Raw genomic sequence first — 16,758 nt, 5'->3', positions numbered from 1 at the left:
TCAACAAGTACAGCGTGGCAAATGATGTGGTTTCTTTAATACTTACATTAAAAACTTTAAACTACCTGTTAACACATTGAACTGTATCTGCTGTTAAAAGTTGACTACACTTTTTTTCATACCATAAAGTCTCCTAATGAATCCTGGGCCCTAAGTTTTTGACATAAGTACGTCTTATGGACGGAAGTCTGTCGGTAATTAGCGTCACGCGTCATGATGAAAACCTAACCTAACATACCTCAACCTTCTCGGTAGTGATAAGAGAATATTGATAAGAAAATATTGCTATGAAAAGTATTATTTAACAAAACGGTTATTAGTTTATAGTTTTGTTAACACTATTTTCCATCCCTTACAACGGGCTTATGATGTAATTTTCACAACGGTCGAAAGTAACGTTAAATTTCGACGGCATACTTTTATTCGATACGAAAACCAACAACACGACTTGATAATATTATTATATTGTCGTCGTTGCGAAAAAAGAATTCGCGTAATACGGTAGGCAATGCAAATGTGACGTGTAGATTGTGTTCCAGACGAATACACTTGAAAACAATATACTAATATTACTGGAGGAACGCGCGTCACGTTATGTTTTGCAACGGATCGGACGGCTTGGGCGGTCTTGTCATCCTGATCAGAGTTTCGGGAGACCTAAACAAAAACACCAGCATCGCGTACAGGTCTTCTTCCATTTTCCACTCGCCAAACGCTCTTACCAGGTAGATCTCCTGACAGAGCTGTAACGCGATTCGTTTTTAGTCTTAGTCTAGTGCAGGTGACATGCACACACAAAAAAAAAAAAAAAAGAAAAAAAAAATACATGTGTCAACAGACCTGCAAAATTCTATCCGTATACGGCAAGTCGGCGTAACTCATTTTAAATTTATACGAACGGAACAAGTCGTGCATGACTTTGTATCCGAAATAGACGATGACAACCGTGTATAGACCGAAAATTCTAAAAACAAACAAATACAAGGGCAGGCATTCATTATTACCTAATTATAAATATTATTGTGATATTTACTAGTGTTACGAAATACATTTTTATCATTAGTCATTTGCGTTTTGGGTAATTTCTAATGTTATTATAATGATGTCATATTAGTATGTTAGCAACAAATGTTCTTCGGCTAAAAAACATTAAACCAATGGATATTTTATCTCTTTACACCTTCTCTCTTATCACTGCTACCTTATCATCTATAATTTACCACTTATCCCGTGTCATTTATCTCTTATCACTTTTCTCTCATCTCTAATACCTTATCGCTTATCACGTGAAAGTGAAAGAGTAACGCGAAAATGGCGACGTGACAATGGTGACATAACGTTTATTGTATCCAGCCTAATAACATATGAACAATAAGTTTGAAACAAAGATGATCCGCGTGAAAAAATGTGTACTAGAGAAACTCGTTATCTTTAAAAAAACTAAAAAACCTTGTCAAACTATTTTTTTAAATACGCTTACCCTTGGTTTTCAAAGTAGCCAAAAACGTCAGAATATCTGTCGCTGAATATGAAAATGTTGTAATCGGAAGTGCAATTGAAATTTTGGACAGCATTACTACACTTAGAATTCGGTCTACCGCACGACGAATGCGGTATTTGTCTTAGATAGTGTGATGTTTCATCTTCTTGGGGACATATCTCGCTCACGTCCCACCAGTACTTGTGATTATCATTGGCGTGATGGAAAGTCAGAAAAGCGTCCATGTACGGCTTTTCTGAAAAAGTACATGCCGTATTATAATACACTATACAGGGGGGGTGTATCAAAAAGAATGGTGTGGTTTCAAACGGCTGTAGGTTGTAAAGTATTGGACCTACAGCGCTCTGGTAGGACTTAAACGAAAGAGGGAGTTGTCAAATTTCGAATGACTGCCACTAGATGTCTCTCCAAGTGATCGAGTTCGCAGACATGAGCAGAGACGGTGGTAGAGACATCTAGTGGCAATCGTTCAAAACTTGACAACTCCCTCTTTCATTCAAGCCCTACCGGAGCGCTGTAGGTCCAACACTTCACGACCTACAGCCGTTTGAAACCCCACCGTTCTTTTTGAGACGCCCTGTGCTTATCTGGGAGATTAGTGATAGAGTAGATAAACCGACGACAGATTAAGGTGGGTCGGAAACACTGTTAGACAATTTTTTGTGTCGTGTAGGTAGGTTGGTAACGCTCTACTGGATGGGAGGGGGAGGGGGGGGCACGGTTCCCACTTACTACTAACGGGTGTACTCGCGTTGTTCGGGGCAACGATGACTTAATATATTTACCAGTATCGTGAAGGCTGAACATTGGTTTTATAGAGGCATTGCTCGACTTCATGTGCGTGACCACGAATTTAGGTAGAGCGTTTTGGATTCTAACTCCCTGACACGTTGTGTTGCTAGTTTCGTCGAGGGCGTTCTTTACCGGTTCGCTTGTTTTAACATAGTTTATCATCGAAGAGTTCATACATTCGACCAACATCAACCGCTCGTTCCAAGCGATCGGCGCAAGGCTGTTGCCACTGCTGATCGTGCTGCCGTTTTCGTGGGTTATCCACCAATCCACGTACAAATACATTTGCTTATCTGTCGAAATACACCAATTTAATTCTTATGTACAGCGACCCAACTGCGATACACGTTGTGATTGTATACAAAAAAAAGTTCAAATGATTGAAAACTCGAAAACGCATATGTCTATGGGTTATATTAAGAAAAAATCTCACAAAAACTAATATTAAATGGCACCATGCTGTTTGTCCCATAAAATTATGTAACTTTGTCCCTTTGTCGCTTAAAAAAAAACCCTGTTATTTTCCCCGCTCTACGAAAAAACATTTAATTATGAATATCTTATCTCTTATCACTTATCTCTTATCTCTAACTGAAACTGAATGTGCAATGCTAAAATGGCGACCTGAAATGTCTTGTATCCAGTTCAATAACATATCCGTGTTAAAACATTCGATAAATTGTCTAACAAAAGCGGGTCACAATCGGCTGTTATTTTTTTTTAGACATTTTATCCACTAGTTTGAGAGTTGTTTTTTTTTTACATAGACAATAGACCACTATCGGTGTAACTTACTTGGATCGCTTAACCGTCGAATTAAATTGTTAAACGTGTGCGGTGTAACTGTCCACGTGGTAGGAGATCTCAAACCTATTATCGTAGAGCTCACTTCGTGATCCGTATACCTGTCTAGAAAGTCCATTACTTTACTGTAGCTGCGGTATACATATTTCAACGCGTTCAAGTCCAATGTATTTAGCCTTCGATGAAACAAGAATAAATTAATTTCAATATTAGAGTTTAAAATTTAGGACGGGAGGTGGATTTAAACTTCCCATCACTTAGACGAGATGAACTTTAATTTAGTTGGTTTACTTTAATTTATTATTTGTTAATTATTATCCATGTATATTCCTAATGAATATTGTCCATAAGTACTGATGAGGCGTTTAATTACATAAACCGTCTGACGTTTATGTTGAATGTTATAAATAAACACCCACTGTGGTCTTTGAAAAATAGTATTGCTTTACGTTTGTATTCTGATCGAAGTCGCTTCGAATATCTTGCAGTTGTCGTAGAAATGTACACCCATTTTGATAACCGTCGGCTTGTCCGCTTCAAATGTTTGCAAAGAGAACCACGTTATGGGAAATATGATCACTATTAGTATGACCGTCACCAGAACGCCTCCCAAAATCAACTTGAGCCAAATCGGAAGCTTATGGCTACGCTTATGATCCAATACTTGCCGCAAATCGTTCGTGCACTAGATTTCACCGATTTATCGAACATGGAAAATTATTCGTCACCCCACAGCCGTCAATGGTTTACAATATAGGTTTTTACCTTAACGCTGCAAACGTGCGAGTATATGTCTTCCATTTTGAACCACTCGGTCATGGTTAGAGTCGAATTCGTCCAGATCCAATCGAACACCAGCCGCAGCTCGTACACGAACGGACAGTAATAGTATCTGAATTTGAACCACTTCGATATTAACAACATTAGATTATGAATATGGTAGTCCTATGGTACTTATACGAATGTTCATAATATTCATTTTCCCCCTCTCCCCTCCCTTTATCTACGATTCCTTCCCTTCCTATCCTCTATTTGTTAAAAAACTAAAGATCTCTCTCTTATCAGGAGCCATTATCAGCCGTCTCTTATCACTGATCCTTTATCAGCATCCTTAATCATAGGTTTCTTATCACTGTAGGAAACGTTAGGTTAGGTTTGCGTCATGACTCCCAGCTATAAGACATTTATTGTATTCATGTCAAGAACATCAATATGTTTTTCGGCTTTTGATCTAGATTCAAACTTTCCCTGACTTATCCCACAGTCATCCATTTTTACCTCCCCGTTCCTTCGCTCACCAACCATGCCTGACCTATCCCAAGGTGTCGCTTTTCGGTTGACGACCAGATAGACCAGACCAAAAACATAATATCCCTACTTAAAATCGTATGTTAAGCTAGATTTCCTCCTCTTCGTAGAGAACAATTTGAGTATGAAAATGTTTTATAGCATGACATTATTCGGGGAAGGTAAGAATGGGAAAAGACAAGATGATGGAAAGGAGGTTATACTTCTAGTCGAACACTGGATTCTTATTGACTAAGCCCCTTCTTAGTTACCAAATGTTCATCTGTATCCGGTCATGTGAAAACGGTCTTATGAATTTGAATGACTTTTTAATATTATCCTGCTATAATTCAGTCTTTTCCTAATCGTCCCTTATAAGCTGTTTCTCTCATAAGTTATACAGGAATTATCGAGTTCCCCTTATCAACTACCTCATCAACTTCTCATTCACACTTATCCCGACCCTTCCTTCAACGATAGTTACATTTTAAACAGGTATAAGTTGTATATTTTGTGCCGGTGCCATATGAACGACTCGTTGTATCGAAACGGATAGCCGGACCGGATTTGATAGGCTGACAGCATAATGTACGCGTACTCTATGAACGCCCACACGGCGAATTTGCCCTTTTCGGCTAACGTGTACCTGTGGCGGACATGGGATTTATTGGACATTTTTTCTATTTATCGACACGGGTGTGTATACTTTTACATAGTCAGCACTTTGTACAAGAAGTACGAGACGACGAGCACGTGGAACACTAGTTTGCCAACCTTGTTGCGCTGGACGTAAAACCAACGGTCCAGGAGTATCATTCCCATGTGGAGAAAAATTTGTAAGACGATTTGTTTAGAAATCTTATTCATCTTGATCGATTTGATGGCGTCCTGTAAAACACATAACGCCAATTATTTATACTTATTTATTTTCGTCAAAATGTATGAGGAGTCCTAAACAAGGTTTAGGCGGATTGTCTTGTATGCGAGCACAACAAGAAAGAAGTAATGATGTAGCTAGTGTTAGAGGAAGCCTGGGGGATGGAGAGTGTAATACCTGCTGAACAATTCTTGTAGTATCAACAATGTAGAGACATCACTACTGCACCTCTAGGTCTAACCTGCGTCTAGGTGAGGTTCTGAGAGGGCTTTGAGAGCAATGAAAAAGAAAAAAGCAGGAGTTCCGGATGGAGTACAAGCGGAAGTGAAGAAAATGTAAGGGAATGTAAGCATAGGCTAATTGCTTTTTTTATTAAAGTGCTAGTGCTAGTGGAGAGGAAACTACCAGACGAGTAGAAGAAGAGTTTTGCAGAAGCTATATTTTAAGGCAAGGGAGATATACAATAGTATGGAAACTATAAATGACTACAACAGATTAGTCATAATGTGAAGATTTGTGAAGAAGAAGAAATATTCCCTGGAAGGGGAGGGAGCTATGACTTTTTTTGACAAATTTGATGTAACCGATTATGTAATTTGATTATAATGTCCATCTAATCTACTACGGTCAACACTGCTAAAATCCGTTAATTATTTTAATATCAGCTGTTGCTCTCTTGCCTTCCTTATAAAAAAATTGTCAAAATCATTAGTAACTAATTAATGCTTACGTGGTAAACTATTAAATTATAGATCATCAGAAACATGACCGACATGAACATGTACGGATAAACGTCGACACTGCCTTCGGTTTCGTAATTGCAAAGCTTATCGTAAAAAGAGTAGCATGGCATTAAATGTGTTTTGATGCTGCAAAAATGTGGAGTAACATTTATCATAATATTTTATGGTAAACTATTAAGAGTTCAACAATACTCACTTAACACACATTATCCTGATGGATCTAAGCACTTCATATTCATGTGCTATTGGTTTTTTTATGTACCACTTCATACTTTTATCTACGTGAGTCCAAAGCCCGGTTTTTATTAATTTCCTTCTGAAAATCATAATAGAACGTTTTCAATTTTATGGCTTAAATTAAATGATTTCAAATAAAGTATATTATTGGTTTTTAATAACTTGATATACATATTTTTTCTACATATCCCCTTATTTCTACTAAACATTTTTTTTTGCACTTCCCCATCTTCCACTACTGCCTCTCTTTATGTCTCAGAACAACTTATTTTTTGCCCCTTATATCTAATCTCGTATCTCTTAACACTTATCTTCTGTCTCTCATCTTCAATCTCTCTTCTCTAACTGAAATTTAGAACAAACGTTGTTTACATTTACAATAATTACACTGTCAATGTAAAATATTTCAAGTAAGTCGATCCTACCTATGGTATAATAAGACTGCTAGTGCCGCGACATCTATTGTGACTTGATTTGTTATCGTCGCAAGTCCTACTTTTATCGTTGGGTATAGCAGCACGTTTTCCGTACTCGTCATGTTGCTGTACACGGCAGCTTGTTCATTCATCCAAGGCATGTAATCAAAACTGCAAACATGTTTCAGCAGTATCTGTATCTAAAAATTGAAATCAACACGAGTATACTTACTATTAATGTGTATCAAAATCTCTTAAGTTTGTTCTGAAATACCGCTAGACTCAGAGTACCTGGAACAGGTGGTCGGCTAAGTTTCTGTCTCTTATTAATTTCCTTCTCCTCTTATCACCATCCCTACCCCACCTCTCCAAACCTTATATCCATCCGCATCCCCTTCACGCCTAATCTCTATCAATAGTAAGCGGGTGTCTCGAATGATGTTGCCAACCTAATCAAATTACTATCAGCTGATCAATAACGGATGTTATCTCTTATCACTTTTCTCTTATCTCTAATATCTTATCACTTAACTATTATCTCTTATCGCGTGAAAGTGAAAAGTGTAACGCGAAAATGGCTACATTAAGTTTCTTGATAACATATCTGCGTTAACAATTGGCACGCTTTTTATCGATTTTCTCTCACCCCAATTAACCTGTTCCAGGTAAAAATACCGTGTTAGGTAGCAGTGCTCAGTTTCGTCAATTATGCACAATATTATTCGGCTCAGTCACCTGCAAGTACGTGATTGCCATGATCCAAAAGATCGTGCTTTCCCTGGGAACGGACAGTTGTCCCCACAGCGTCATCATCGCTATAAACACCACAGAGATGATGTCGTAGATGTTCAACGCCATGTAAACGAACCCGATCAAGTAGCAAATTATGTGCGTTCGCGAGTTTATCAGATCTCTCAACGCTATAATCAGCTGTATCAGCAGGTGCTTATTCTCGTGCCAGTTGTCTTTAAACTCGGATCTGCGACACACGATTAATCGAAAATATCACACGAATTTAAGCTACTTTTCAAGCGAATTATTTTTATTTGCACCTTGCGAACGATGCTTTTACATCGTTCTCGGTGTATATTATTATAATATACCTGACTAAAGTGTGGTCTAAATCGTCGCTTTTCAGTGGTATCCACTCCATCATTGGTCCAGCATGTTGACCAAAATGATCAATTTTCGAATTAAATTGTATCTGAAAATATATTCGAGATATTATCTGGAGATATAGCAAACAGTCAGAGTTGAAAACCAGACACAATTTTTTTGGGTGTTTGCCTGATGTCGGTGGTGGAGAAGTGGACTTTTTAAACTTTTAACCCTCGACTGCATATTGTAAGTCCATAAAAATGGCATATATATTTTGATTATAATATGAATATTTCCTTATTTTTTCATAAAAATAAAAAAAATTCATGCAGTGAAGGATTAACAATGGTATAAATGTGTCAAGAGAACGTGTATTAAAACTTTAATTAGTGACTAAATAGTAACTCGTTTAAAAATTGATAATAGGCATACATACCAATAATTTCTTCTTTCCGCTTTCTAACGCTTGCATAGTCATCCGATATTCCAACGAATAATTGTTGAGTTTTTTCACTACATACATTACACCTAGTACTATTTTTTTACCAACCACATTTTTTGGCATTTTACTAGAATAACTTTCGTACGAAAACGTTTGATAATCATTGTCGGGATAGACTAAATGCACATCGTCTGATATCTCTTCAAACATATACTGTCCATTTTGACACGCTACGAGGAATATTATCAGAATAACACCGGTAACGCAAATTATTTTGAGTGAATAATGCTAGATTTGTATTCTTGTTTATTTATGTCAACTAATCGTGTTATACATACAACATACTTATTTACTAATAGTTTACCGTTTTGGAATTGCTAATTTTCATTTAATTGTTGCAAGTTCAATACTATTCGGTGTAAACCTAATTACAGTCTAGGTAATTTATTTATATAGTTAGTTATTTTAAAACTTTTTTTTTAAAGCTGTAAGCTCTCAGATTTTTATGGTTTCGCTTTATTTTTTAAGTTATAGCTAAAACCTAGTTAAAATATCAAATATATTAAAGTTGTTTGAAACAATGTATGTAAGTACAATTGCCAATTTTCTTAGCGCACTCTACTAGTGGTACAAAATTCAACTATGGAGTTATGTATCTTGGCCACTGAAAATTATACACTTTTTTAATCAAACCATGCTATTATTCGCAATTTGAAAAAAAGTGGAGTTAATCGGTTTGGCATCTGAGCGCCTCAATTTTAAAACGTACCATTAAGTTGAACGATTTGAACGTCAACTTCATTCATTTTAAATGAAACTAGCCCAAATTATAATCGACAAAGATGTGACCTATATCTCAGGATGAATAGAACATGCGTTTAATAATTTAAAATCTCAAACGCCCTAGTTTGAAAGCACTTTAGAAATAAAAACAATTATTACCTAAACTGTGTCCAGGCCATTCATATGCATCATCATATTGGTCTCTTATAGCTCTGATCTTGTTTAATTTGATTTTAGTCAATTCCAACGACTTCTGTGCTTTTATGAGATTGTAGTCTTTGGCCTCAGATTCCCACCCCTTTACCAGGTCACCTATTAGTAAAGCTATCACGGCCGACGCTTTTGTTTCGTCGACTAAAATAGTCAAGTTTTCAATTCCTATCACGTTTCTGTGTAACAACAACAATCCAAAAATTATTACATCCCATTTTAGCTCGACGTCGTGGAAGTAATTTATAGAAGTAATAATGGCTTCTTCTAAATAACAAAAAAAGAAAAAAGCGTTTCGTTTATTTATTGGATAATAAATGGGGTTCACTGTTAAAATTACTTGAAGAATACGGAGCCATTTTGTTCTGGCAGCCCAACGAAATCAGGGCATAAATAAACGTAGGGTTCCATCCAAAATATTGAATTATTTGGCATCCGATAAACTTCGCAGTCACTTTAACCAGTATCATCGATAAGTTGTAACACAGCAAATGTCTCCAACTATAGTATAACATTTGCAGAGTGCGGGGATATTATTCATAGATGATAACAACTAAATCAAAGAAGATGGATGTGAAGGTGGATCGGTGTAAGTGGAATTTACTGAGGAAAAGGAAATCGACAAACTTACTTGAGGATAGGATAATAACGCTTCTGTGTTGTACAGACGGCAAAAGAAATCCGAGTTTGAAGAAGAAGAGAAAAAATTGTGCGGGAAAAAGATTAAAAGAAAATCATTTGTGACGGTCATCGAAATTCACTTACAATTTTAATATTTCCGGCACGGGCATTAAGTAGAATTGTGGCCCCTTCCAATAAAACACAAACGCAGCGTACAAGTATCCGATTGCCAGCAAGTCTGAGTGCCAAATACCGTCTAGGAACACCACGAAAATAGTGAAACACGCATAATGGTACATCACGTTTTGTTGAAGTTCCATCAGCTGATGGGTTCTGAAATTAATTAGTAGATACGAAGTTAAATGCCGACAACGGACAGTGTCAAAAGACTAACATTTTAGACTGCAAATCCGAGTTTTTCGAATCGTACGTCTCAGAACTAACGAATTGATCGTCCAGGTCGACATTTTTATGCCTGAACACTTTCAGCTGTTGCGAAACGAAATAGAGCACCACGAAATCGATTACTAAACAAATACCATTGAGGATGTGTAATCGAGGTAGGTTAGGTTAGGTTAGGTCTTACCGCTTAGCTGTATCATCGATGCAATACGTTGGTATTCATACAATTTCAACAGAACACTTCCGACGAAGCTTGCATTTTCCCAAGAAATGTCTGAAGAAGTACAAGTAAAACGCTAGTCAAGTAATTAAATAAATAATTTTCCATCGAATCATGAATTATGTCTTATGATCTTCTGTATCTATTATCAGTTAACCAGCAATTTCCCTTATCCCTTATCCCCGTTCCCTCTGCCAGCCATAAGACATATTCATGGCGAAAATAATGACAAATACCGTGGTGGTACAAGAGCGATTGCATAATGTACATGAAGTACTTGAACGTCACTACCATGTAGACGAATGCCGTGAAGTATGGCCAAAGTTTTGAGACTGTTCGTCTGCTGACGACGACGAACAACGAGAGCAAAAGTACGTACACCACCGCAAGAGCGTCCAAAGTCATAGCAATGACCATGCTGACCCACGTCAGGGTGATCTGAGTAAAACGAAATCAAAAGCAGTCGATCGGAGACGGATCGATCGATTAATCCGATTAGTTCGTACCTCTAGGCCGAAAATGTGAAACGATTCGTTGGCCAGATGCTTGAATAATTCTTTCATTCCGTTCCTTATCTGCGAAGCCGTGATATTGGGAAATATTTTCGTTGGCAAACTACGAGGATAGCACTTGAACGTCAAATTGATTTCGATCATTCTTCTTATTAGCATCACGAACAAAATCACTGGAATAATGAGTTCAATTTTATTAACAAAACGATTGTCGTACGCTTAAAATTGTATTCAAGTGTACACATTGGATTGATAGTGAAGTCCAAGCCCTCTAATGTCTTGGTGTCCCATTTCCACAGACCCAACGCTTCTGCCAAATTCAGTTTTGCTCTTTCGGGGTGGGTGTAGTCAAACAAGTTGCTCTAATAAATATAATACAACAGTTATTATTAGTATTACTATTAAAAGCGCGTATTGAGTTGAGTCAATCAATCCGGTATTATTACGCGAGTGGCTATATCGTATAGGTCAGCTTTGATAAACTCAAACTGATAGGCCATTCGGAGCATCAAAATCGTAGCGATCAAGAAATGTATAATCACTGTCACCCACTTGCTGTCTGACAACAGCCAAGCCATTAGCAAAAACATTACAATTCCGAAGAGTAAGCACAGCTATAATAACAGTAAACGCCATATATTTTTTTATCGTGGACTATCATGCTTCAAATGAGACATTCATAATGCTCTATAAGTACAATAAATTATATTCATTTTTAAATTATTTAAAATACAACTCGTATCTCGTTAAAAAATGGTCTTACGAAAAAAATAATTACAGATTTGAAATCAGGGGAAGACCTATTGTTGAATTGATATCTAACATGATTTTTTGGTATCTGGCCACACACGCGTCCACAGGGTGGCCGGAAAGTGACTAAAACCAACATATGGCATGCGACACACCATTTAATATACAATAACTCTAAGGACACCACTGAATCGAGAATTACATTCTAACCCAAAATAATGTGTCACATGCGTTTTGGTCACAAGCCGGCCACTCGACGGACGCACGTGTGGCCAGATACCAAAAAATCATGTTACATATCAATTCAACAAGGGGTTTTCTCCTGATTTCAAATCTGTAATTATTTTTTTCGTAGGACTATTTTTAATGAGATACGAGTTTTATTGTACCAATAGAGCGTCCTAAATGTTTTATTTGAAGCTCGGTAGAACTTTACATTACACCCTGTATTATAACAATTTATGTAAAACCGACAAAAGCTCACATCGTAAACAATGGACATCACTATAAAAACCATAACGAGCTTATGAAGGTGAATGTACAAAGCTACTTTTATAACCGTCCACGTTTTATTCATCTCTTCTGCGTAGGCCATTTCGAACGAGTCTGACGTTTCGGGAAATATTGTTTCCAAATTAGTGCTTTCCATTAATTTCGCATGGAAGTACTGTAAATAGATGACACAGGCAATCGCAAGAACGGACGGAATGACTAGTCGAAAATGGCCAAGGCCACTTAGATCATGCAATCCTATGATTTTTTGCCTGCAATCGGACAACAAAAAAAACCGTTTCAATATTAAGCCGAACCCATTTAATTGAAAATCACTCGCTCACGTGTCTTTCGATATGTACAATTTAGTTTCTAACCAAATGGAAAACTTTTGCAACTGACTAATGTGTATGAGAAATGTGACGGCAATAGAGTATATAAAAGTAACACTCCAAAATAATGCAGAAGTCCTACGCCACAGCGATAGAGATATCTGAAAAATAATAATATGCATTGCCGCCCGTGGTTGTAACTGTACAAAATTGTCGGCCTGCTAACGCTTTATTATAATTACCTGGAAAATAATCAAAAATAAAAGCCCTAATATAAGGTAACCTAACCGGATCCACGTGAAAACGTCACCGATCAAACCATAACACAACATGGATACAACCATGGCCATAATCCACAAATAACACGCGTTGTCTTCAATAAAAGAAAACCACTTAAGAAATTCGATTTGTATTTGATTAACTCTAAAACGTCGCCTCTGATACAAAGAAATCCATAGTACTACCACTAGTAGTGTCTGGAAAAATAATAATTATAATACTTGAACAATGGTAATATTTTTTCCACTGGATATTTGACGAACGCCTACTTTGATTATAATAGCTATGGACGGTAATTCATTTTGAACGTTTTTGTCCCACGGTTTGAACTCAAAGTCTATTAGGAATCTGGTCAAGTCAAAGTCGACAATGTTAATGACAGACAAGTATTCCAATACGAGCAAACACATGGCGTAAGACGTAATCAACATTAAACATGTTCGAGATGATTTTTGCACCCAAGATACGGTCGTCCATAATATTAGTGGCCATGTGAAATAACTTGGATAAGCAATACACCACGCCTAACAAAACAAAAAAAGTAATTTGTCTTGTGGCTTAAAGGTAACCTGAAAGGTATTACAAGAGTATATTTGGATCAGAGAGATCTTGTGATCTATTAGGAATTATTTTTACATTATATTTAGTAAATAATTGAGGCGCATAGCGACTAAATAGCTTAACCCACAAAAATGTATATTATGCTATACAGCCACACTAGATTTATCCTCAGTCTAATCATGACTGACCCAAACTCTTTATGTAGCAAATCTAGAGATTAGAAATTGTACACAAAGGTATGACACACGTTTGGAACTAATTCGTTTATTTTTCACTAAGTTTATTAAGAGAAATTGTAGGCCCAGACACAAAAAGTCAATCTTTCCCTTGAAAAATAGACATTGGTACTTGAATATGTCTTATGATCAGCTAATGTTCTTTAATTGATTAATTAATCTCTTATCCAGGAATTATTGATTTCCCCTTATTATATAGAAAACCTAAACCTATATCATTATACAGTCGGCGGCAATCAACCCTCATTTTGTAGAGTTCAGTTAACGACATTAACGGCTGGTAGTTAATGTCAGGCTGTTTTCCAGAGAACTGTAGCTTTCTTTTGGCGGAATTAAAATGAAAACTCGTTATTGTAAATACAATACCTTCTCCGTTGCACGACGAAGCTAAAAACATTTACCAATCTGCTTAAATAATAAGTTTTATCAAAAATGTAATCCCAAACACCGTCTCTTTGTTTATAACAAACCAGATACTTTCCATTAAGTGTACTTACCAATGTGGCCATTCTGGGACCAACTGTTTTAATACTTAGAAAAACGAAATTTTTCAATTCTTGTCCGCACAGTGGAATCACCAAAGATTTATTGAGTGGCAGTAACGCAGATTCGTCGTCCAGCATCTAAGGACAATACTATTCGTTAGCAACGTTCGATTGCACATGGCGATAATATTATTCTGGAGCATTATGATCACTCGCCTCATTCGAATGAAACCACAGTTTGTAATGCTGAAGTACCAATAAGATCGGAATGGTAAACTGACGCACCTTGGGTTCGGAATATTCTTCGTTTTTCAAGAGTCCGATTTTCCTGAAACGCGCACTCAGGTAAAGTCTAACCAGCTTTGGGGTTTGATCGATCAATACAATATAAGCATGTACATTGCGGTTACATTGCCACAGTTTGGATACTATTCTGGGTTTACAGCGTGTCCGTCGCATGGCATTTTCACGTGCAGGGATTAAATGCATTGAATAGCATGACGCGGGTGGCTCGCGTGTATGATCATGATCTACCCTAGTCACTGTACTCGACCATCTTATTAGCTTTCATCACATTCACCCCCCCCCCCCCATATGTCATTGCTGACCTCGCTGCCGTCTTGTAAAATCTACCTTTCCACCTCATCCATCCACGATTCATTCCTATTCTCCGGGTGCTCCTCATACCGCCATCACCGATACCGGTCAAACGGACTAGTCGTATGTGGGGGGGGGGGGGGGGTGGGGTGGGAGGGGGACTGTGCGCGGGGTCGTGCTGTATGTTTTTCGTACTTGACGAATGGGAAGGTCGGTTCCAAGAGCGTCTCGAACGCTTTCACGTCGTACAGAAACAGCGCCGTGATGTGGACGCAAGTGTGCAGGCACACCGCTCGCCATATCCACGCCATTACCGCGTTCGGTATGTTGCCCATTATCGACATCCACGAGGCGATCACGACGAACACGAAGTAATAGCCGGCGGACACGGCCGACGGGGCGACGATGCCGTTGACGCCGACCAAGGCCAGGCAATAGTAGTTGGACGAGAACAGCGCGGCGTTGGTCAGGGGCAGGACGTCTCTGTATTTGAACGCCAACGTCACGAGTATCGCGAAGAAAATGTCCACGAAATCGGACTCCAGCCCGAAGCGTTCGACGTGTACGCCCAGCACCCGCTCGCCTGCACAACAAACGCCCGCGTCGGGTTAATCCGTCTTACCTGTTCGTTACCGCGGACGGCGGCTGGTCACCAACCGGGAGGATCGGTCGGCCGCAACAAACTGATGGCGGGCAGCGCGCAGGTGAACGCCAGCTTCGTGGCCAACATCACGAAAATCGAATACGACATGAGCTCGATGAACTTTGCTCCTAAACACGGTACGGTACGTTCAGAGCGACGGCAATTCGGCTACAGCCAGACGCGGGCACGAGGCAGGGGGGGGGGTGCGGTAGAATAGGTGAAAATTAAAAACTAGCCGTATCTATTCGCTCTACGGAAAAAAACATTGGATCATGGATATGTTATCCCTTGTCGTGTGCCGCATATGTTATTTAAATAGCTTGTACATCGTGTCTTACTTATCTCTAACCGAAAGTGAAACGCGAAAAACATGGCGACGTGAAATTTCTTGTACCTACCCTGATAACATATCCATGTTAAAACGAGAATATGTCAAACCGAATTGAACGATGAAGTATTTTCTATTAATCGGATTCGCTCAGTTTTTCCCCTTCTATAAACAATAAGATTTATTGAAAAATAGATTTTTCATGCTTTTGGGATTTTGACCTTATCGTTCTAATATATATTAGACAAGCATACGTAAAAGGTCAACATTGGTTCAGCGTAGCCATCGTTTCAGAATAGTGCTATATTTTAATTCCTTGATTCTAAGTGAATACAAATTAACATTGACTTTCCGCTATTATCGTTTACAGTATTCGATACAGCCTACTGGTGAAATATTTTTTATTTTCAACGTATATTAGTCCTAACAAAATTGTATTTAACAAATTTCTAATTTAAACAACCGATTTTAATTGTGTTCTTATTTACCTAATACAGAACTATAGCGCTAATGAGTATCGATCGATGCACTGTTGCCTGTTGGTGTTTTGAAGGCCAACATCGTTCAATTCAAGTTTTTAATATAGGTAGTAATAGAATTGAGGAATACCAGTTAAAAATATAGAAAAATTAAAATTTGGACCACCACAAAATTAAGTAAACATTATTGTTTCAGCCCAGTGTTGCAAATAATAATATTGAAATGTAATAATATATTATCATCGTACCGTTCATAATCTGCGACTGGGATACTTGAAACACCGGGTAGCCCAACAGAAAAATCAAGTATAGAGATGTCGTCACGCTAGGGTTAAAAATCACACCTGTATGTTTACAAGAAACGCGATTAACTTGGGAGTTTTAGATTTTATTCATTTTGCGAATGCACCGAAAACGATTACTGACCGATGAAAAGAAACGGTGGAATAAATATGTTGAAAAATATCCATGACAGCGTTTCTTCCCTCATCATTTGGGCCGCTGAAACAGTCAAAGAACAAGCAAAAGACAAAATACTTAGATATACTTGAAATACTATCGTATTATATTTTAAGAACGGATTTATACGGGTCAGGTCTAACTTCTTAACTTTATTAAAATTAACGTTTAC

The 16,758-nt window shown here is 37.8% G+C and overlaps 1 protein-coding gene across 3 annotated transcripts; it reads right to left on the bottom strand.

Moving 5' to 3' along the window:
- Nucleotides 1-473: 473 nt before the first annotated feature.
- LOC126836600 (piezo-type mechanosensitive ion channel component-like) lies at nucleotides 474-11,538 on the bottom strand. Of its 3 annotated transcripts, XM_050570156.1 has the most exons (22): nucleotides 11,187-11,538; nucleotides 10,670-11,118; nucleotides 10,398-10,487; nucleotides 10,206-10,338; nucleotides 9,956-10,144; nucleotides 9,531-9,691; nucleotides 9,140-9,457; nucleotides 8,192-8,427; nucleotides 7,761-7,861; nucleotides 7,393-7,636; nucleotides 6,667-6,857; nucleotides 6,201-6,320; nucleotides 5,992-6,130; nucleotides 5,097-5,272; nucleotides 4,869-5,030; nucleotides 3,863-3,989; nucleotides 3,547-3,782; nucleotides 3,089-3,273; nucleotides 2,287-2,586; nucleotides 1,481-1,736; nucleotides 841-964; nucleotides 474-743 (listed from the first exon to the last, which is right to left on the bottom strand). In XM_050570156.1, the coding sequence occupies exons 2-22, from the start codon at nucleotides 10,848-10,850 to the stop codon at nucleotides 588-590; spliced, it is 3,825 nt and encodes a 1,274-aa protein (XP_050426113.1). In that variant the 5' UTR covers nucleotides 10,851-11,118; nucleotides 11,187-11,538; the 3' UTR covers nucleotides 474-587. The 3 variants fall into 3 exon arrangements, with proteins under 3 accessions (XP_050426113.1, XP_050426111.1, XP_050426114.1); XM_050570154.1 differs by having other exon boundaries at nucleotides 10,670-11,538; XM_050570157.1 differs by having other exon boundaries at nucleotides 9,140-9,454; nucleotides 10,670-11,538.
- Between the last annotated feature and the right edge of the window lie 5,220 nt (nucleotides 11,539-16,758).

This window comes from Adelges cooleyi, unplaced genomic scaffold (genome assembly GCF_023614345.1).
Source record: "Adelges cooleyi isolate 19-005CV unplaced genomic scaffold, UGA_ACOO_1.1 ACOO_flye_CR_arks_rails_tigmint_CR_PRNA_247, whole genome shotgun sequence".
Taxonomy (NCBI): domain Eukaryota; kingdom Metazoa; phylum Arthropoda; class Insecta; order Hemiptera; family Adelgidae; genus Adelges; species Adelges cooleyi.
Note: the sequence above shows the minus strand (reverse complement) of the source record. Positions and strands in the feature narration are given on the sequence as shown.